The sequence below is a fragment of the Sapajus apella genome, unplaced genomic scaffold, assembly GCF_009761245.1.
Source record: "Sapajus apella isolate SASKATOON/1434 unplaced genomic scaffold, GSC_monkey_1.0 scaffold5, whole genome shotgun sequence".
Taxonomy (NCBI): Eukaryota; Metazoa; Chordata; class Mammalia; order Primates; family Cebidae; genus Sapajus; species Sapajus apella.
The window spans coordinates 16,611,179-16,634,237 of record NW_022436945.1 but is presented as its reverse complement, the minus strand read 5'-3'; the positions used below and the strand labels follow the sequence as shown (position 1 = coordinate 16,634,237).

The 23,059-nt window shown below is 39.5% G+C and overlaps 1 protein-coding gene across 5 annotated transcripts in view; it reads right to left on the bottom strand.

Annotated features, from left to right (window-relative positions):
- Positions 1 to 10,914: 10,914 nt before the first annotated feature.
- Positions 10,915 to 23,059, bottom strand: part of STIM2 (stromal interaction molecule 2) — a 165,034-nt gene continuing 152,889 nt past the window's right edge. For all 5 annotated transcript variants that reach the window (XM_032273671.1, XM_032273656.1, XM_032273659.1 and 2 more), the window contains 2 exons: positions 17,062 to 17,335; positions 10,915 to 12,580 (listed from right to left, as the gene is read on the bottom strand). In XM_032273671.1, coding sequence (XP_032129562.1) covers positions 12,103 to 12,580; positions 17,062 to 17,335 — 752 coding nt within the window. In that variant the 3' untranslated portion in view covers positions 10,915 to 12,102. The remainder of the gene's footprint in view (positions 12,581 to 17,061; positions 17,336 to 23,059) is intronic.

Sequence of the window (23,059 nt, the reverse complement as noted above, 5' to 3'; positions counted from 1 at the left end):
CTAAATCACTCTATGAAGCCAGTATCACACTAATACCAAAATCAGGAAAGGACTAACAAAAAAAAAAAAAAAAAAGAAAGAAAGAAAGAAAAGAAAACTACAGATGAATATCTTGGATAAACGTAGATGCAAAAGTCTTCAACAAAATACTAGCTGAGTCCAACAGCATATCAAAAAGATAATCCACCATGATCAAGTGGGCTTCACACCAGTAATGAAGGGATGGTTTAACATATGCAAGTCAATAAATGTGATACCCACATAAACAGAATCAAAAGCAAAAATCAGATGATCATCTCAATAGACGCAGAAAAAGCATTTGACAAAATCCAGCATCACTTTATGATTAAAACCTTCAGCAAAATCAGCATAGAAGGGACAAACCTTAAGGTAATAAAAGCTGTCTATGACAAACCCACAGCCAACATTACACTGAACAGAAAAACGATGAAAGCATTCCCCCTGAGAACTGGAACAAGTTAAGCATGCCCACTTTCACCACATGTATTCAACATAGTTCTGGAATTCCTAGCCAGAGCAATCAGACAAGAGAAAGAAATAAAGGTCATTCAGATAGGTAAAGAAGAAGTCAAACTGTCACTGTTTGCCAATGATACGATCACATGCCCAGAAAACCCCAAACACTCATCTAAAAACTTCTAGAACTGATAAATGAACTCAGCAAAGTTTCAGGATACAAAATCAAGTACACGAATCAGCAGCCCTGCTATACACCAACAGCAACCAAGCTGAGAATCCTATTAAGAAATCAATTCCTTTTACAATGGCTGCAAAATAAAATAAAATACTTAAAAAATATATCTAACCAAGGAGGTGAAAAACCTCTACAAGGAAAACTGCAAAACACTGTTGAAAGAAATCATAGATGATACAAAAAAATGGAAACACACCCCATGCTCATGGATGGGTAGAATCAATATTGTGAAAATGACTATACTGCCAAAAGCCAGCTACAAATTCAACGCAGTTCCCATCAAAATACCATCATCATTTTTACAGAACTAGAAGGAACAACCCTAAAATTCATATGGAATTAAAAATGAGCCTGCATAGCCAAAGCAAGACTAAGCAAAAAGAACAAAGCTGGAAGTATCACATTACCCAACTTCATGCTATACTGTAAGGCGATACTCACCAAAACAGCATGGTACTGGTATAAAAATAGGCACATATGGCTGACTGCAGTGGCTCATGTCTGTAATCCCAGCATTTTGGGAGGCTGAGGTTAGTGGATCACCTGAGGGCATAAGTTCAAGATCAGTCTGGCCAACATGTTGAAAGCCAGTCTCTACTAAAAATATAAAAAATAGCCTGGCATGGTGGTGGGTGCCTGTATTCTCAGCTACTCAGGAGGCTGAGGCATGAGAATCTCTTGAATCCAGGAGGCAGAGGTTGCAGTGAGCTGAGATGTACCAAAATCTCAGAAATCACCACTAAAGAGCTTATCTATGTAAGAAAACACCACCTGTTCCTCCAAAACCTATGGAAATAAAAAATATATTTTAAAAAGAAATTGACATAGGAGCCTAACACCTGCCCCAAATTTGGAGTATAGACAGATCTTGAGTATAGACAGGTGTAGAAATGGTTTTCTCTAAGTGGCTGTTTTCGTCTGAATTCAGGTTTCCTTTATTGAGGAGGGGACTTTGGTCTGTCTGCTAGGATTCATGGAGTAGTTCAAGTCTACATTTCATTCATAAAACTTGCAAGTTGCTTCATCTCAGAGAACTTTGGACTGGAATGAAGCCTATGAGGTCATACCTCTCGCTTACCCCATGTCATCTTTTCATATTTTGAAAGAACTTCCATTTCGTGGTCTCTGACCTAGAGTCACCTGTACTTTCTTCTAAGATCTTCCTGAAAACTGAAAAACTGCTGCAAAATCAGCAGCAGTGGCAGCAACTTACCTTTCTCCTGTCCACATTGGTACATGTTTGAACATTGTACTGAATAGCTCCATAGCTATCCTTTTATCTGAATTAGTTTTTTATTTTCCAAAAAAAAGAAACAGTGTACAAAACCTGGAATTAAGCAAAAGAGATTTTTACATGTTCCTTTAGTGCTGTGTTGAACATCGTGTAGCAGGCCTGCCCAGAGTTCTGATTCTCTAGGAGTGTATGCCTTTATTTGACTTGTTATTTACTATTTAGGATATTTTTCAACTTTGTAAGGATGGCTGTTAATTGTAGAAAACTGATAGCAATATAAATTGTTCTTAGTCAATAGGAAGGAAAATGAAACTCATCCCTGGAGAGATGTAAATGAAAATATTATAACCCCAAGGTTATGGTTTATTTTATATGTAATTAAACTATTTTATTCCCATGACTTTATATGCCCAGTCCTTTACATTTTCTTTAATTCAGCTTTACCATGCTGCTGGCCCCTTCATTAATGAGTTTAATGATTATTTGACACCAGTTCCCTTAAAAAAAAAAAAAACCCTTGATACATAATCATTGGCTATCTTCCTAGATGTTCAAATAAGATATGAAAGCAATAGAGTGAAGATTATTTTTTTCTAAGATAAAGATTTGAGCTTATTTCATAATGTGAAAAAAAGCCATGGAAAGAGAGATGTAAGAGAAACAGTAAATGAGACAATTAATGAGTCAAACCCCAGAAAGAGCAGGAGGGCAAAAAATTCAACACACAAATGGCTGGGTGACTCTTGATTACAAAAATAACTTTTCCTCTGATAATGAAGAAGGGAGAAAAGGCTGGCTGTATGTGTACACACACATACACACAATTTTGAAAGTTAAGGGCAAGAATGTGAAGATGTTCATACCAAAGGAGCAGTCTGCTCCTGAGCGTGAGGGTTGGGTGGTGCAGTAGATGATTGGAAGAGATCGTATGGGTCTGAATTCACTGATGGAAACAGGAAAGGGACCTTATTGGAATAACCTGGGAGTCAGGGGTAAAAAGGGTGTTGGCTGTACTCACCTGTGATGAGAATCAGGGATGTGCAGGAGAAAGCCCGGGTGATTGCAATGAGGTAGTGTGGGATTGGGGTAGGTCAGCATAGGAAGGAAAGCCAGCTTGAGGCTAACAGACACAGAAAACGTGGGTGATATCAAGGATCCATGACAAGGCGGCAAAGGAGAAGTGGAAGCAAAGGAGTTGGCCCCCCTGGAAGAAGAGTAGGCAATTTTGGCCAAAAAGGCACAGGAAGGGGTTAGGGATAATGAGTCCTCAGGCAGGCACTTGCAGAAAATGATAAGATTTCCACGTGAGCATCATTGGTGTCTGTCACTCAAGTAATGCAAGGGTCTCAACTCAACCTCTCAAAAGACTTTGGATGCGATGCAAGAACAGGCTGGTAAATATGATGTCATTGAAGAACGTCAGTGAGCCATTGGGGCTCTCACACACTGGTAAGGAGTAAAGAGTTCTTTTTTCATAGAGTCAGCACTTGACCTACCCCCAAGACATTCCATGTGACACAGGGCAGAAGATCACAAGGAAGGGGAGAAGGATCAGGAGACTTACTTGCAAGGGAACCGCTTGAGAGGGACCCAGCACTGTGGTAAGCCTTTCTCAGGCATCATCTCATGTAATGCCCACAGCAATAGTGAGGCAGCATTAGCATCCCTGCTTCATCCCTGAGAAAACAGGCTCTGGGAGGTAAGTTAGTTGTCCCATGTCATAGGTAAGAAATACCAGAGCTCAAGCTCACAGCTAGCAGACTCTGAAGTCCATTTTCATTATTACAGCACATAATCCCCCCAAAAATAAGGAAACAGGATTCAGGAGAGGGAGAGAGGTGGGAAAAGGCACTTACCAATGTATCAAGATGAGCATTCAGGTGCTTCGTTTTTTCCAAAGGGGGAGGAAAGCCCAGAGTACCGCTACAGAGGTGCCCTTTCATGTAGTAAAACTGTACCCATGAACAGGAAGAAACCAGCTTTTTTAAAACTGAGAATCCATTAAACAAACATATACCAGGAATACAAAGGAAACCCAAGGCCTTGGTACCTTTTGTTCCTGACCCATTTCTGCCTGGAATGTTCTTTTCTAGGCATTTCCATGACTGTCCCTCCCCTCCTTCCTCTCATTACTCAGATGCTACCATCTACTTAACAGAGGTCTTCCCTGGCCACCCAGGTTAAAGCTGAGACCCACCATCTGCTCCATCTTGGGCACTCCCTATTCTGTTCATCTAACCTATTGCATATTTTATTTATTTCCAGTCTGCACCACTAGAATGTAAGCCCCATGGGTGCAGGGTTTTTTGTCTGTTTTGTTTACTATATTCCTGGTCTCTAGAAAGATTTCTGGCCCATTTCAAAAACACAAATATTTAAAAATTTATCTCAAGATCAAGCGAGTGACACCCCTCCATTCATACACATGCACAGTCATGCGCACGCACGCTCACACATGCACATGCACACACACTTGTCCTGAAGAGCAGTGTTCCTGGGTAAAGCTAGACATGAGAATTCGGCTTGTGCTTGTAGCAGACATTTCTAACTCTTCTCAAAATCCACTCTCTTCTTCTTTCTTATCAGGAGAACCCCAATGGTGTTTGAGGACAGAAGCATACAATCAATTAATCAATGAATCAGTGCTAACTCGCTATATTTATCAGCTTCTCTAGCTGAGGATGACTACATGGCACCTCAGTTCTGGCCAATGAGCTGAAGAGTGAGGTTGTCGGATAAGGCTTCCCCAAAATCTCTTTATAAGGGAGTAGCATCCACCGGCACACACCATCCTGCCTTTGCCCTTCTCCTTCCTGCCTGGTATGTGAATGTGATGTCAGCGGTTACCTTGGGCCATCAGGCAATTCAGGATGGGTAAGTCTGCTTCGTTGTGTTTTCTGTGACTTGCAGCTGAATGCAATCCTGTCAAAAACCCTGAGGTCAAAGTTGTGCTGTCCACTCTTCTCTCTTTAGCTCAAATGCTGCTTCCTCAGCCCATCCCGCCTTCAAGTCGGGTTAGGCCTCCTTTAACTAGTCTCACAGCCCTGTGAACCCGTTTTTCATAGAACTAATAACAAGCTTGGTAATTTAAATTACTACTTATGGATTTGTTCCACAAAGTAGGGAAGAACTATGCTTCTTGTATTGTTTGCCCTGCACACAGCACATTGTATTCTCTCACTATACAACTGTTGAAATAAGATCTAACAATATAAGAAATCACATTAATTACCAGATATGTAGTCTAGCCATTAAATGCTGAGTGTGGGAGAGGTGGTGGAGACCAAGACTGGATAGGCGAAATCACTTGACTAAGCAAAAACCTGAAAGGAAAGAATGTGTTCCTTCTATTGGGCCTATTCAGACATCACTCACCCTTCAGCATTCAGCTCTAAAAATAAGTTTCTTCAAGAAAACATGCTGGACATACTAGTCACTTCATGCCACTTTGATCTCGTTTCTTGGAATCCTCCTAAAGACAATGAAAATAGCATGTATACAAGTGAAAAGAACACTCACTTGTTTTGGGTAGCACTCTCGAACTGTTTTCTAATCATTGCATTTGTGATGGCCTTTAACAGCCTGGGACTTGAAGGCAGCAACAGTGTCTGTTGTTCATTCATTCACCCATCAGGCATGCAGTGTATTCAGTGTCTAAAGTGCCAGTCTTTGGAGTCTGAAGCTACACAAAGCCAAGTCTCTGTACTTACGTAGTGCAGTCTATTGGGCAAACAAGTAAACACGTCATTGCAATATGACGTGTCAAGTGCCACAATAAATACAGAAAATTCTGCACACTTAATGGCTTCAGCACATTCAGGACTAGCCTGGACAGCATGGAGAAACAGCTCTACAAAAAAGAAATACAAAAGAAACTGGGTATGACAGCACACACTTGCAGTCCCAGCTACTCGGGAGGCTGAGGTGTGAGGATCATCTGAACACCTGGGGACGTTGAGGCTGCAGTGTATCATGATTGTGCCATTGCACTCCAGCCTAGGTGAGAGTGAGACCCTGTCTCAGAAAAAAAGAAAAAAAGGGAAATGGAAAGGGAAAGGAAAGGAAAAGGAAATTCTGCACATTCACAGAAGTGGTATCTCACCCAGGTTGGGGGCAGGTATGGAAGGCTTCCTAGAGATATCTGAGTTAAAGGTTTAGCATTAGTTGTCTAAGAAAGAAGAGGACATTCCAGGCAAAAGCAGCAGCCTGCCTTACTCCAGAAATGGCATGAAGTTCTATGTGACTGATGAGGCTATGTCCACAAAAGCCACGAGGCCAGAGGAGTAAGCAGGGCACAGAACATCAAGGATCTTTGCTAGTCGTAGTTAAGTTTGTATTTTATCCCACAGGCAACAAAAAACATAGAAAAATTTTATTCAGAGAAAATCCACTGTGCAACTTAGCTCACAAATGAAAGGATGAAGCAGGTGGTGAGGCTGGGTTCAGTTAGCTTTTTGAAGTGAGTAATATGAGAAATGGAGACGCAAAGCCCCAGGGCGGTAAAGAAGTGGGGCATTCCCTGAGATATTCGGGAAGGAAATTGACAAGATTTGGTGAGCTGACAACAAATGCACACTTCCCCTCCTCTCTCCTTCCCTCCCTTCCCAAGATCTCATGCCCAGGCCTTTTTACAGTTCGTTTCTTACCTTTAAGTCAAAGGCAACCTCTAGTATAGCAGTTCATTATTGCACCCAGGCTTCCTTTTACACCCTTCCCCCCCCACACACAACACCCCTTTTAATTTCTTGTCATTGTACTTTTTGCTGCAGATACACATCTTGAATGATAACAGAAAGCTTTTTCGTGGAGAATAATCAAACAACAAAGCCACATTTCTTATTTTCGAAACATTTTCCAGTACCTTAGAGCTAGTGACCTTAAATTTCCTTAAAATCTGACGCCACCACACCCTAGAAGCCAGAGGTCTGTAAAAGTATTTCATCAGTTGACATTTTCATACATGGGAAAATTAGCTTATGTAGCTATTTTAGAGCTAAGATGCTTCCATTAAAGAGGCGGTGCTTACAGAGTACACAGAGGATGTTCTTGAGAATAAGAATTGCAACACTGGATGGCTGCTAATGATAGAACCAAATCAAATGGAGTAAATCTGAAGCAAGAGATGAACTATTTTGACCCGCATAAGATTTCTTAGAGTCCTACTTTTATAGGGAACTAGAACCTGGCAGGGCAAAACAGCACAATGTGGGAAGCGGAAGCTTGGCCATTGCTTCAAGGACTGGCGACTGAGAATGGCTGAGCCACTGTGACCTCCTGGGGCTGAGCAGCTCTCACCAGGCGGAAGTGAACTGCCCCCTTGCCTTCAGCTCACTGCTCTCCCTCACTTTTGGAGGCTGATGAAGATACTGCAACATATCCAGTAAAAACCGGATCACCTGGATGCTGGAGACTCTGGCCATCAACACTGCAACTCATGAGAGAACGCGAGGCATTTGTCTCACTTGCATCACACTAACTAACTGGAAATCAAGATGTGAACTGAGGCTTCACCATCTCCTATCTGGGCCTGTAAGAAACACTGTTCTAGACAGGACCCTTTGAAAGCCACTTCAGAGGCTCTGTAGGTACCCAGAAAAGCCCAGTCATGGGACGGGGGTCAAATCCTAAAACTTGGCCCGATGCTCACTTGACATCAGCTGATTGAAGATAGCATCAGGCCTACCCTGATAAATCTGAAGGGTAGTCTTTAACAAAGCCTACCCTGTTTGAGAGCTGGGGACATGGGGAGAAAACTGTCTTTAATCAGTACTATCTGGGCTTATATGATATTGCTCAAACGCAGTCTTTCTGGCAAACGCTTTGCTCCAAATAAGCACCCTCACAGTTAGTAGCAGGTGTTTCCCTGGAGCTCAGTAACTGCAAGCTCATTTGCTGGAACCAGACCACTAGTGAGTAGAAACCCTAAAACTAACTTGCCCTTGGTCCTATATGTTTCTGTCACAGCCAGTCTCTCCATGTCCTTGACAAAACAATGCCGTTAAATTATCCTTGATTCAATACATTTATTTCTGAACTATACAATCCCTCTCCCCGCCCCACCTGCCCATCATTCACAACATTCACTTTTCATTTCTATCACTCCGTTCATGACAAGGACTCTTGACTGATCTGTTTCCTCTATTAGATACCAAGTTCATTTAAAGCAGGCACCTGTCACCTGAGTCGTTATACCTTCAGTTTATCACGAGGCTTAGTATGTGACAGGCCACTAAACAATTTGCTGAATGAGTTAAGCAGATCCTATATTGTCCCTTGTCTAATTTTTTGGGAAAATCCACCTTGACCATATAAACGAGGTGAAACTCTCACATTCAAGACTGCAAATCAGGAGATCAATAAGACTAAAACTTAAATCTAGCTTTTTCCATTTACTTTTAAAATCAGTATGAAAAATGTATCATTTTCTGAAATCAATGGTTAGTAAATGAAGAACACAAGAATAGCTACATTTGAAAGACTAGTTAACTGTGCAAAAGACTTAGAGTAACAGTAGAACCCCAATAACTTAATGGGGGGGAAAATAATTAATTTACTAAAATAAAAAATACGGGCCGGGCGCGGTGGCTCACGCCTGTAATCCCAGCACTTTGGGAGGCTGAGGCGGGTGGATCACAAGGTCAAGAGATCGAGACCATCCTGGTCAACATGGTGAAACCCCATCTCTACTAAAAGTACAAAAAATTAGCTGGGCATGGTGGCGCATGCCTATAATCCCAGCTACTTAGGAGGCTGAGGCAGGAGAATTGCCTGAACCCAGGAGGCGGAGGTTGTGGTGAGCCGAGATCACGCCATTGCACTCCAGCCTGGGAAACAAGAGAGAAACTCCGTCTCAAAAAATAATAATAACAATAATAAAATAAAAAAATTAAAAATACATAAGGCTCAGAAAACGTAAAAGAACTTTCCAACCTTACTAGATATTATTTACCTATTAAATTAACAAAGTTTTAACCAAATGGTAATCGAAAGGGTAATGTGAAGTCAAAGGGCTCTCATATACATTGAAACATAGGATAGAGGGTGGTTATCAACACAGTTATATGAATAAGAAACCTTAAAAAGTTATGTCCAAGGCATGTGAGACATATATATACATACATATGTAAATATACATTAACATTTTAACTAAAAATCCTTATATTTTTCTGTAAACTTCTAAAACTGTATGCCCTGGGAAATCAAAGTGTTGATTAGAATTTATGCAGTATGACTTAGAAATTAAGAATATGGCTCTATCACTAACTAGCTATATAACCATTAGCAAGTTGACTTTTTGGGCTTAAGTTTCATCAGTAAAATGGTAATAGTAATAAAAGTACCTACCCGCTAGAGTTGGTGTAAAGATTAAATGAGAATATAGAGTGTAGAACAGTGCCTGGCATATAGAGTGCTCAATAAATGTGAAATGCTCTTACTCCACATATCAGAAATTTAGAAACAGCCAAATGTTTAATGACAGAATACTTAAAAAGATTATGGTAAATCCACACAATAGCATATTATTATACAGTCATTAAAATGTTGTTCATGAAGTTTTTAATGATGTTGGGATAATGCTTATATTAAGTGAAAAAGCATGATATAAAATTGAATATATAGCATGATTTCAATTATGTAAAATATACATCAATATATAGAAAAAGATCTAGCAGAAAGCATACTAAAATATTAAAAGTGATTATTTGGGGCAGCAGTATTTGACCTGCTTGTTATTTTCTACTTTATACTTTTCTATCATCGATTTTTTTTTTTTTTTTACAGTAAGGAAAATATTACTTTTAATGTCAGGAAAACACCATAATTTTAAAATGACAAAATAACAAAAGGGTAATTTAAAAAACTTATAGAAATGCCCAACTTTTCACATATAAATGATATAATACAGAAATTACTGTAGCTTTCCAAAACTCAGTTATTTCCTGTTGAATTTACAAATGTGTATACTGTAGTAATGCAAAATAATTATCGCAAGCAACATAAAGCAGTAAGTATCCCTTGGTTAAATCTGTTTATAAATGAGTGTCTGAAATTGAGCACAAACCATGCATGCGCCCACAGTCCCTTTGGCCAGCCTCCTCTGCTCTAAGCAGCAGTGCTGGCCCCCAGCTGGTTCTGCTGCAGACCTCCCTCTACCCCAGGAGCAGCAGTGGGCTTTGCTGGCAGCTCCTCCCATCTTTAGTCCGTGCTCCAGCAACTTTTCCCTTTTCTATTCCTCCAACTGCAAAGTTCTCATACTTTTTTTGCAATTTTCAAAGGGAAGAACTCCTCCTGTCTGGTTATAAGAAAAAGGAGGATAAGGTTTTCCCTTCACTCTGAATGAACACTCTGGAACCCATTTCTGTTCTTCATGCACAACTTTTCCCCTTCTTCAACAGCCTTCAACCCTGTGCTCCTAAACCCTACCTCTCAGGTTATCTTACCTTATCATTAGTGCAAAACACTATGTTCATTTCAATCAATGTTTGCCCTTATGGAACTCAATCTAGTAAGTATATAAAAATCAGCCAATATAAATATCATTCAAGTTTTTAACAATAGTAATAGAGAATAAACAATCACAATTTACAGGAGACATCAGGAAATTGTTCATGTTCTTACTAAAGCATTTCTTTAAAGCAAATCTCAAAAGAAACTTCTTATCAATTAGCATTTTCACCTAAACAGCACTGGGTTAGATATATATTTTAGCCATAATGCTGAAAAAGCATTCTAACTAATATGTATCAGCTGTTCACCCAAACATCTATCTGCACTGTGGTAACCAGATCATTTATGATTGCATATTTTTTAAGTGGTGTAAGTAGAAACTCCCTAGATGTTAACGTATTTTGTTGCTATATGAAACTTAACTCTCTACTGTGTTTTTTTTTTAACAGTAAAAGCTACCCTTTTACAACCCACCTATTTAAAGAACATCATACTTACAAATTAATACAACACAATCTAAATACACCATAAATTTGTATTTGTTAATCTTGATGTTAGAACATTTATACATTTCAAACTACATAAAAATATGACAAACAATATAAAATAGAAATCTGTTGACAACTTACATCCAAAACATCACTATGTCTTATATTGCAATTAAGCAAGACGACAGCTTACACAGCTCTCCAGAAAACATATAGTGTTTTTTTGTGGAGTGTTATCAACAAAAATCAGCACAGTCCCACACAATAATGTCTCCAATTTATTATCTTTTCCACAGTACAAATTTTTCACAAACCATAAATCCTTTGCAGTTATTCAAAGTTTGTAAACAATTGCCTGAATCCCCATATCCCCCCACCTCGGCTTAAGGTTGTGAATGTTTTAAAGTCCTTCAATCAAGTTTCAACTCTTCCACTTGCATAAGGAATCAAGAACCTTCTCTCTTTAAATTATTTATATTTTATCATACAGCCTGCAATGCAGTAAATCACAGTGAAAGCCCTGGGGAAACAAAACATGATCTTTACAGCGGGACTTGAAACTTTACAATATTAAATGCAGTTAAAGAAGCTTCCCATAATAAAAGCGTGGGTTTTCATTTCCAGAAATCAAGTCAATTAGAAACCCTAGGTTCTACTTAAAAACCCATTTTGATCTAAAAGTGAAAACCCTATCCATAGTTATTTTATAAACTCTACACAGTTTCACTTGCGGAGATTTTTTTCTTCCAGTCTGGAAAAGAGTAGTGCAATTAGTTTTACTTCTTTTAAGTTATTTAGTCCAGGATGTAAATAGCTCTGTGGAAAGATAAGAAGATGCTCTGGTAAACAAGAAATTTTTGCAAGCCCATGCTGGCTTACGAATCCATTAAAGCTTGTAAGTCCATAGTGGCTTTCAACAAAATGTTGTATATACATCACTAATAACAAAGCAGAAATAAATAGGCAGAAATGACTGTAAACTGTCTCATTTCAATGGTTTTTCAGTAATAACTGGCTTGATGAATTGATTATATATAGTCACTTAAATAAGCAGACAGTAGACAGTTGCCCTTCTGGACGTTCCACTATGGCATCTGGCCTGGAAAGCCCCAATGGAGTTACATTCCTAAAATTAACAGAAACCAAAAAAAAAGTGGAGGGTGGGGGATAAAAGTTTACAGATGCCACTTGAAAGGGATTCCATCAAGTCAGCCAGTTCACTTAGATTTCTTCTTAAAAAGGCTTTTGATTTTTGATGGTTTTTTGCTTTTCTCTCCATTATGGCAAAGGTCATGTGGGATGCTGCTTATTCTGGCAACACTTGGGGCTTCCTGAACTGGTTTACTGTCATTGCCAGCTGAAGAACATGATGTGTGGCGAGGTTTAGGCACCGGGATGCCACTTGAAAGCTGGTTCATGCTACAGGATTTCTCCAAAATGCCATTGTACACTTGGCTTGCAGGACTGAAGATCATACTCTTAGTTTCTGTCAGACCTACACAGTCGGGAGAACCCCAAGACACATCCACAGTTACAGGCGAATCCCCTCGGGAGGAATCCTCTAGGGACACCTCATCTCTTGATATCTTTCGAGGAGATAATGTTTGGTATATCTCGAGGCTTAAAGGAGGAGACTGTTTCCTTCCAATGGAAGAATTTAAAGAGTCACATTCTGAAGCTGTGTCTGGCACTTCCCTGAATGAAACACAAACAAAGGTAAAAACTTTAAATCAGTCTAATCTTAAGATTTCTAACAGACATTCTAACTAAAACAACTTTCATTGCTCACTGAAATTTAAAAGAGGGAAATGATACAATTCTATATGCATTTCAACAAAATTAGAACATTACTTCTTTAAATAATATAGCTTCTCAAAACTCAATGTTTGATTTTTAACACAAACCATAATAATGAAATTTTACCACACAGACAAGTTATACCTTGTTTTTGTCAAATAAATTAAAATGTTCAGATTTAACAGGCAATTCAGCGATCATCTCAGCTACTTTTATGTTTTGTTTCAATACTATTTTTACAAGTCAGAGTTGATACTATTTTAAAAGATGAATTCTAGTCACTGCCTCTCCCTTTGTCATTAACTTGATGAACTATAGCTTTGTTAGAAAGGAAGAAATATACATTCAAGGAATTACACTAAAATGTAAGTTCTACCAAATTTAAAAGGGGGGCAGGGAATCGAGGTACATCAGAGTATGGCAGCAGAGGGGAAGGGCAAAACAGATGATGCTATTTTTAAAAAGCAGACATTCAGTAAATTCTCACAGCATTCTCACTTTTGAACGTTTTCCTCCCTTTCTCCACAGTGGAAAAACAAATTTCATAACCTCACAACCAGCATGTAGTAAATGCCATCAGCCATTCCTTCAAATCTCTCTCAAATCCACCATTCCTTATTACACCCCCAGCTACCATCCTTCCTCTGGAACTACTAGGAACTCACCTAAAGTATTGCAAGGGCTTCCAAATTGGTCTCCCTGCTTTCATTCTTGTTCTTCCCTCCTAGTTACTTCTCTACACAGCCGTTAGTGATTTTTAAAAACTTGGGCAAAACACATCATTCACTTACTTACTTGAAACTTCCCAGTGCTTCCTCTCAAACTCAGAGTAAGATTCAAAGTCCTTGTCAAAGCTTACCAGGCCACGCACATGCAGTCCCTGGCTATGTCCAACAGCGCTCCCTCGTGTTCCTGTAACATGCCAACCTCAAGGCCCCTCAGGGCCCTGCACCTGCTGTTCCCCCTGCTTGCTGTTTTCTAGTCTCCATCTCCACAGGGCTTACTTCTCCCCTAGCCACTGCTGCCTCTCCTAGCCACCTTATCTCCCCTAGCCACCTGTAAAACAGCATTCTCTTTCCTTTTACAACTGTCTTTGTTTGCCACCCCAAAACTTACCAAAACCTATAATGATATTTTATATTAACTTGTTTATAGGTAGTATTCCCAGAAGAAAAGCAATTATTAAGGACAAGGAGCCTCATCAACTTCTGCATTCTCTGCACTAGAATAGCGGCAAACTCACGTTGGGTACTTCATAAAAATGTGTTGGACAAATGAATGGAAGCGAGTGAATGAATGAATGAACAGAATGAGATCTTAAAGAACAGGAATCACATCTTATTCACTTTTTTTTTTTTTTTGAGAGCTTCACCACTTAGTCTCATTCACTTTATGCACTGAGCCTGAGGTGAATACTGTTCACTCCATGAAAGGAAATGATTAAGAAGTGAAAGGAAGAGTCAAGGTAAAAAGTGGCAAAAGAAATACAGTGTGAGAAGGAACAGAGCTGAAGGCAGAAGAGAAAGGCAAGAACACATATGATTATCAACCAGCAGCTGGAGCGAGGCCAGGTCCCTGTCTCACTTGTATTGGCAGCTCATGTTATTGGCAAATGCACCTCTCATAGCAAGGACTAAATTTGTATTTACAGAATGAATAAACTAAATGATTTCTTACCTTAGATGGCCTATTTCATGTTATTGACATACACATTTACAGGAGGTCTGGCATTTGCTTTTGATGAATATTCTATGTTAATACCATATTTTAGATAAAGATTGCTGAATTTAGTCAATTCTATGTACTGTACTCACACATCTATATGAAGATTATCTTTACTACACTATAAGCTCCCCAAAGGTACAAATTCCCCTAAATAAAGACCTAACTAATGGTTTCATAACACACACCTGCGTGTGCTGCATAATTCTCAAATGTTTTTACAATTTGATATTGGGTAGTGCTAATGGAAAGCAAGAAGCAGTTCAGATATGAGGAAATAATTAGACTCAGAAATCAATCACTGGCAGAGGCATTTCTGCAAAGCTTTTTTTTTTTGAATGGCTGTCCATTAATTGAACAGAATATATTATCACTGTTCCTGAAGCTATTCAGCTTCCAAAGTCAAAAGCTGATTTAGTTGTTATAATTTTGTGAATTTATTTTCTTTTCTGTGATGTGGCTTGGCTGCTTTTTTGTGTGAAATTCTAAGCTAGGCTAAAAATATTTTAAAAACTAGCCTCTAAACTCTAAACAATGTGTGAAAAGCATACTGATTTAAGTCAGAAGACTTGGGTTCCTAAGCTGGTCCTACCATTAATCAGTTGTACAAGCCTCAGCAAACCATTTGATCTCTTGAGGTCTCAATTTTCCTATCTGTTAAAGTAAGAAAATTTGATTAATCATTAATGTTACCTTCTAGTTCTAACATTTGAATTCCGTAATGACAATAACCTAAAGCACTGCCTATTCTGCATAAGCAATCTGACTTGGATAATTATAATACAACTTCAAATTTTATTGTCTTGCAGAGTTGAACTTAAATTATGTGTGCCACTTATGCTGTATTTTCTATTTCTTTTTTTCCCCAGAGTGACATGGAGTCGAATTCATACTTGTATAAGAAAACTCAAAGTGAGGTTTAAATAAGCATATATGTGCAAAAGGCACAGAACATTAAAAAATCAGTAAATATTCAATATTGTTATTTTGTAAGGATTCTGGTGGTTCAATAGACGGGAGACTGAAAATGAAGAGGAAGAAAAGTTTCCAAATTGAAATTCTTCTCTTATTTATGAGAGCTTGCTATTGAAATGAGAACTGAATGTTCCATCAATGCAAAAAGTTTTATTAGATAGTGAAGCTCTCAAGTTTTTCTTCTCATTTCCAGAAACCACACAAGACCAGTACTGTCAGTAAAGCCATCTTGCTGGTGACTATGATCATACTGCAAAGACAGACAAAAAGCTAATCATAAAGTGCTAACCAAGCAAAGCTGCATCAGATTCTCCAACTGCAATGGGGATACAAAACCTGCATTATCTCCTTAGGAATATGCCACACTGATCACTTGCAAATCATAACATTTTCTTTTACTACTAAATAATTATGAATGAAAAATGATTATTTGATAATAATGTCACCTAATGAGACACATGATAGAGCGTGGACCACTCTCTTTGCTTCTCATAGAAGACGGTAAAGCCTTTAGGGCCACATGGCTACTACGTGGCAATACCTGAAACTAACACTCAATACCATACTGCTTTTAAAGGGGAATGTGGTTTAAGAACAGCTCCTCAAAGTAACAGGTTTCATGGAGCATGGATGTCATTAAGTTGAACTGGAATACACTGCTGTAAGCCCATTCTGTTTAAAAAAAAAAGTAAGTTATTAATATAATTTTATCCTTTTAAGTTCTTGACATTTTCTTAAAACTTTGGCACATGATACTGCTTGTGTGTTTGCAAGTACTGGCACATAACAGAATAAATCATTAAGTGGCAACAGATATCTTTAGGTCAGTCATATTTGACATTTCTTTGTGTTCAAGTATATTTAAGCTCATACTTTTCTATTTTACATATAAAATTGTTCATAACAAGTTTATGCTCTGACATCTGAGTCAACTGTGTCCAGTGACCTCTAAGCCATTACATCTCAAAATATCTACCAACATGTCTGTGGTAGACAGAATCCAAAGATGGCTCCTAAATTTCCACCCCTTGGCGTACACACAGCTTGTTCCAGTTATCCAGTCAAACATAAATACAGATGCTGCTGTAAGACGGATTCTGCAGATAAAATTAAGGCCCCAAACTAGGTGATCTTAATATAGTGAGATTATTATCCAGGTAAGCCTTTAAAATTTTAGTCTAGAGATCAGAGAGACGGAAGTCAGAGACTCAAAGCAAAGGAGGAATCTACAGCAGGGGAATTCTGTGTTGCTAGCTTTGAAGATGGACGTCCTGTGGCAAGGAACAGTGGACAGCCTCCAGGAACTGAGAGCAGCTGCCGTGCAGCTAGCTGACAGCAAGCACAGTCAGGGGACCTCAGTTCTGGAGTCAAGGAAATGAAGTTCACCACAACCACATGAGCTTTGAAGAACTGCAAGCTCCAGATGAGAATGTAGCACGGCCAACACCTTGATTTTAGCCTTGAAAGGCCCTGAGCAAAAAACCTAGCCACGCCAGGCTTGGAATTCTGATGTACAGAACTAACAGCTAAAAAATGGGTGATGTCTGCGGCTGCAAAGTCTGTGGTAATTTGATATGTAGCAACAGAAAACGGAAACAATGCACCACTCCTCCCATCCCCCTCCTCACGGCTCACCCCCAACCCAGCCCCAACATGCCCTGTAGATTTTTCACTGCCAATACCATTGCTTTTCAGCGGAGAAGTAAATAGCCTCCTCCTCCTCTTCATTTCGATAAAGCGCAGGGCAGCTTGACACTGAGAGGATATCTGGATCAGGGGAAGCCAAGGAGTGCGGTGTGTGCTGGGGGTGGTGAGGGTGCCGAGACTGTGACGGGTGGGGGGCGTGCGGAGGGAGCTGAGCTCGCTGAGGCTGAGGCGAGGACGGCACGATGCTGCGGCGCGAGCGGCACAGGCTGCTGCTTCTGGCTAATGATCCAGGAGGTTTAGCCATGGTCCCTGAAAAACATCAAGACAGAAAGATGCTCATGAATCCAGGGTTCCCTTTACAGTCACCACAAATACATAGACACAAGAGAACTGGTATCACTAATGTCACTATTTCATCTCTCTTTATTGAAGTTACTCTACAGTTATTACCATTCTCTACCACATACACTGGGAGAGTTAAGAAATAGAAACAAAAAAGATAAAAGGTTTAAAAAACAAACAGAAGTGAACATAAACACCAGGCTTTAACAGAAAATCTAAATGTTTTAACCAAAAAGGCTTAAAAAATTTACCCAAGACAACAAATCTTTAAATTTAAAAATCAATACAGCATACTTAGAAGAAACCTGTATTGTATCACAAATTTTTTTGTAACATTAACATAAAGACAGGACAACTATCAGAATAAAGTAGGCCAGACTATTATCAATGGATATCTCTTGAAATATCACAAGTTATTTGAATGTCAATCAGTTTTAAATAGAAGAAATCACTTAAGTATTCTATGCAGAGTCTCACAGCTGTTTAGGCAGAGCTGAGACCAAAACTTGTTTCCTGAACACCAACTACTGTGGAACTAAATAGAAGTCTTAGATCCTACTGTGTCTGCTACCAGTCTCAGTCAAGACTCATGCAGGTTGGCGAACAAACTTCCCCTATAACCTCAATGTCCTCACTAAATGGGCATTCCATTTCTTACTATTAAATGAATGAACATAGCTCACCCAATAACAACCTTCTCAAGCTGAAGCGTTCGCTCCTGCATGGTTCAGATGCTATAGCATCAGGACAGAAGGCAGGTGGCTTCACTCCCCAGTTCTGTCTGCACACCCTTACTTCCACATCCTTTCATACAAATGCATTCCTGCTGAAGCGAACATGATTAAGGGACATGACTGAATCTTCCACCTCTACTTCACTAGTCACTTCCCGGACATTCTCTCTCTTACCCATCCTTACAACCCCTTATCAATGTGGGTAGCTTCACTTGTAAGACCTATCCAACACTTTGACCAATCAAGGTTTTCATCTCTTCTCCCCTGACCTTCACTTCTACTACACCACACACTCTCATGCCTTGACCTGCCATCATTCAGAGCTGTTCTATTTTTGAATATAAATCAAGACTGGGCAGGGTGGTTCATATCTGTAATCCCAACACTTGGGAAGGCCAAGCAGGGAGAATCACTTGAAGTCGGGAGTTTGAGACCAGCCTGAGTAACATAGTGAGATCCTGTCTCTTAAAAAATAAACACATAAATAAGTCAAGATATTAGACATTTAGATTCTGATCATGGTCCACCTTTCCAGTTCATACGTTGTGTTCCTGCCACTTACCTATCCTGCTGTCGACCCAAGCTCAAGGATCTTACTCTATTGCTTATTCCTTCTCTTGCCTTAATTGTCATCATCTGCCCTTCCCCTTCCCATAGCATTTAAAAGCAAACGCTGAAAAGATAAACGTAAAGAGCAAGCAAATGACAATAAGAGCAACAAAAAAAAACCCTCTACCTCAGTCTGATTTTCAGCTGACCTATCTCTGCTCCTTTTCATGAAGAATTGTCTGTGCTACTGTCTCTACTACTTCATCTTCACTCATTCACCAAAGAAACTGTACAGTGCTTACTTACATATTCACAATTTCACTGAAACCATTCTCAACCAGATCATGATCTACCTCACAGTTGCTAAATTCAATCAGCACCTCAATGCTTCCTGACATCTGACCAGCACCTAACTGATCATTACTTTGTCCTTTGCTTGTCTTCTCTGAGCATATTCTTATCTCCTCTTTTATGCATCCCTTAACTGCTGGTCTTCTTTAAAGTTCTGTTCTAAGCCTTGTTCTATTCTTGTTCCACTTAATCTTCCTGAGCAAGTTCTTCTACCTCATGACCTCAATGATCATTTGTAGTCTACAGAAGCCCAAATCTGTAACTTTAGGTTTAATCTTTCTCCTGAACTCTTTATCCAACTGTCCAATGAACACATGAATGTGCCACACACACCCAAACTGAATTCAACATTTTCCTTCCCAAGCTCACTCCTTCTTCTGTTCCTTAGTTCAGCAAATAACATCACCACCTACCCAGTCATCAGAATTGCAAACACAGATATTCTTGACTCTTCTTCCTCCACCATAATCCACATCTAGTTAACCATAGGGTTTCTACCTCTACCTCTCTAATATCTTTCAAATCTGTCTGCTCTCCTACACCCTCACTGCTGATGGATTATATTGAACTACTGTACCAGTATTATACTATAAAATCCTGACTTTCCCCCTCCAATTTATTCTCCACACTGCACCTGCAAGTTCCCTCTAAAATGGGAAAGGAAAATGAAGGTATATTGCTTAAAACCCCTAAAGTGAAAACCCTTACCATGGATCAGACTGCCCTCCTTACCCAGCCTCTGTTTTGGAGCTAGTGTCCCTCTGTTCTGTTGCAGGAATATTAGGAGCAGTATCTCTCTCAGCTCCTCAGAGGTATCACATTCTCTCTTACCTCCATGCCTCCTTTCCCCAAGTCTCCCTTGACCTCCCATTTCAGGGTCTTTGCTTAAATGGCATTTGTTCCAGGAAGTTTTCCAATCCCTCCAAGTTTGAGGTCAGTGTTTTAGCTTGTGTCCATGCAGTAATACCATAGTATATTTCCCTATTGCATAAGTTATCTCAATGTATGGCTCCACTAGACTCTAAGATCCATGAAAGCAATCACTGTGCATCATGTTCAACTTTGCATCACAACACCAAACTATCATAGTGCTGGGTAAAAAGTAGATGCTCAGTAAACATCTACTTAGTAAATCAATGAATGACACTAACAGAAATAGCCACTGAAATAACATGATGAATTGAAACAAAGAAAAATAAAGTAAAATTAAAAGGCAATTTTTCCAAACACAAATAAACATATGGAAATATTTGTAATTTAGCTGGCAAATAGAATTTTTTCTCACTTATTTACAACGATTCATAGATTAGAGAACTATAAGGTTCCTGGAAATTTTTAGTCTGTTTTCACTTTGCCAAAGAAGAAAATATGTCTTGTAAACTAAAAAAAAAAAGGTCCAATAAATTCTACAATTCTCAGCATATATTGCAGTCATTGGAGCAATCACTCATTACTTGGAATTTGCAATAAAAGCAGCAAGATTCAGTCATGACTGTAAGTAGGGTGGGAGAGAAATGAGGTCTGAAAGGATCAGGATTCGCTACTTGGAAAAATAAATACTATCCACAGAGATTAAAAAAAATATATTGCATAAGGAAGTTTTAAGAAGGAAGTAAATAGCTTATGTAAGAAAAATTCTATGTAATGCAATAAAGAATATAATAAAGAATCAGTAAATTTGCCGCATCTGTAAGTTGTTTACAACTTGACAATCTTTTCCAAAAATATCTTCTTACATATGCTGCCATCTCTTTTGCCTTAAAAAATCTGTCCATTAGAGTTATGTACACTTGGAACTGAGGGTTGTCCTTCCTCCTTGTTGCTTGAAGAAGTCCATATAGGGCTGTAAACAGTTGCAACATCACAAAATTTATGGAAGATTAAAAAGCAGTGCACTTTGGCCTTGTAACTAGTTATCCTTATGTAATACGAATATGAATATCTCATAATACTTCCAGGCCATTAATTATTCCTAATGAAGATAAACATTCATTCACATCTGTGATTTATCCCAGTAAATAAATGACACATTAAAGGTCACTGTATAGAAATCTATTCCTGGGGTAACTTTTCATTCTAATATTAATAATTACCTATAGAAGCAGAGCAGTTTAATATGACCCTATATTTACAAATTATATTTTGTGATGTTTCTTATGGTGGAAAGGATAAAATTTTGTTTTCAATGAGGGATTCCTCTACTAACAGCAACCAAATATAAACAATGTATGTACTTCTGGTTCTAACAACATGGCAGTCAAAGGCAACCTGACAACTATCTCCCAACTCTCAACAACACAGTTTAAAAACCCTCAAACATTCTAATATAATGGATAAAATATAACAATTGTTTTATACACATAGCTGAGTTTGTAAGAAAGAATGGAAAATTCTCAGAGGTCAAAACAAAGACTTAAAGTAAATGCCAATGGGCCTGCGAGCGACCACTGTTATGGGAGGTTATCAGTCTCAGTAATCTATGGGTTTGGGGTTTAGTTTGGGGACAAAACATTGGGCTTTGGGCCTACATTAGGTATTGGAATAGTGAGTGAGTGTTCTGGATAAAAAGCCTGGATAAGAAGGGCTACATTCCTCAGTGAAAGGGTATATTGGGGAAAAATTCTAACCAATGAGCAAGAAAATTTCTTTTATTTCAAGATTTCTAAATATAGGAATTTTAAAAGGCTTCTGTGAAAAACTCAGTAGTGTGGAGCCTATATCTCATATTAGCTTGGAGTGTAAGTTCATAATACCAGAAGGGTTTATGAAACTGTGTCCCAAAAAGTTAACACAAAAAACTGGTCCTAACTTGGTGATATCCTTACTACTACTACCAGAAGAAAAGAAAGGTATTTAGAGGGGCACTTTACCACTCATACAGTATTTTTCAGGATGGAATAATGCCAATCTCCTTAAAAATAGCTAAGTAGAAAATTATAAAACAGGAGAGAGAAAGCAATCCACTATGCAAACACAAGAAACTGCTGTAACAACTGTCCAAGAATATCAAATAAGGGGATTATCAAATGAAAACTAAAAAGTCTGTTTTTTACATCATGAAACTATATAACAATAAATTGAAAATATAACAAAAGAAGGCATTTTATGAAGAATCAAAGAGAACTCATAGAAATGAAAAACCGTAATTAGAGTTAAAAATTCAAAGGATGGGGGGACGATCCAAGATGGCCGTTTAGGAACAGCTCAGGATTGCAGCTCCCAGTGAAAGCGCAGAGGGTGAGTGGACGCCGTGTTTTTATTGCCCACAGGCTAGGAAATTCCTGGGCAGAGGTGCTCCACGGTCGCCAGCACGGCTGTTTCGGCCAGCGCCGCTGCTTTGCCCCGTGCGGCTGCTTTGTCGGCGCCCCGGAGCCGCGGTTCTCCGTACAAAATACACCGGTCCGGGTGCCCTTTAGGCTGGCGATTGGAGCCACGGGAAGTCGCCCATATGCTGGTTCAAAAAGGGGACTGAGCAGAGAACCAGGACAGTAGATTCCAGGGCAAAAAAAAAGAAAAAAAAGCGCCACAAACCTCAGTGCCACTGTTTAAGCCAGCGCAGCGAGTGGCCGCAGGGGAAAACAAACAGACCCCGGCGCCTCTTCAACAGGCGACTGGAACACTAACTTAAAAAAGGCTCTGAGGCAGGGAGCCAGGCGATCAGGCTCGGCTGGTCCCACCCCCACAAAAGAACAGCAACCAGAAACTCTGGATTGAGAGTCTCACAGCAAGCGCAGCTGAACCTGGGACGGTCCAGCTCTGTGGGGGAGGGGCGTCCGCCAGTACCGAGGCAGCCCGCCGTTGCCAAGGCAACCCGCCATTGCTGAGGCAGCCCTCCGTTGCCAAGGCAACCCGCCACAGCAGAGACTCCGCCCCAACAGAGGCGGGCCACCATCGCCAAAGCAGTTCTAACTACACCCATATAAACAGGACTGAAGGGAAGTTCACTCAGCAGCGGGGAGGAGCCCACAGCAGCTCAGCAAAGCTGCTATAGGCCGACAGTGACTAGGCGGCCTCCTTGCTGGGCTGGGCAGGTCTGAAGGAAAAAAAAAAAAAAAAA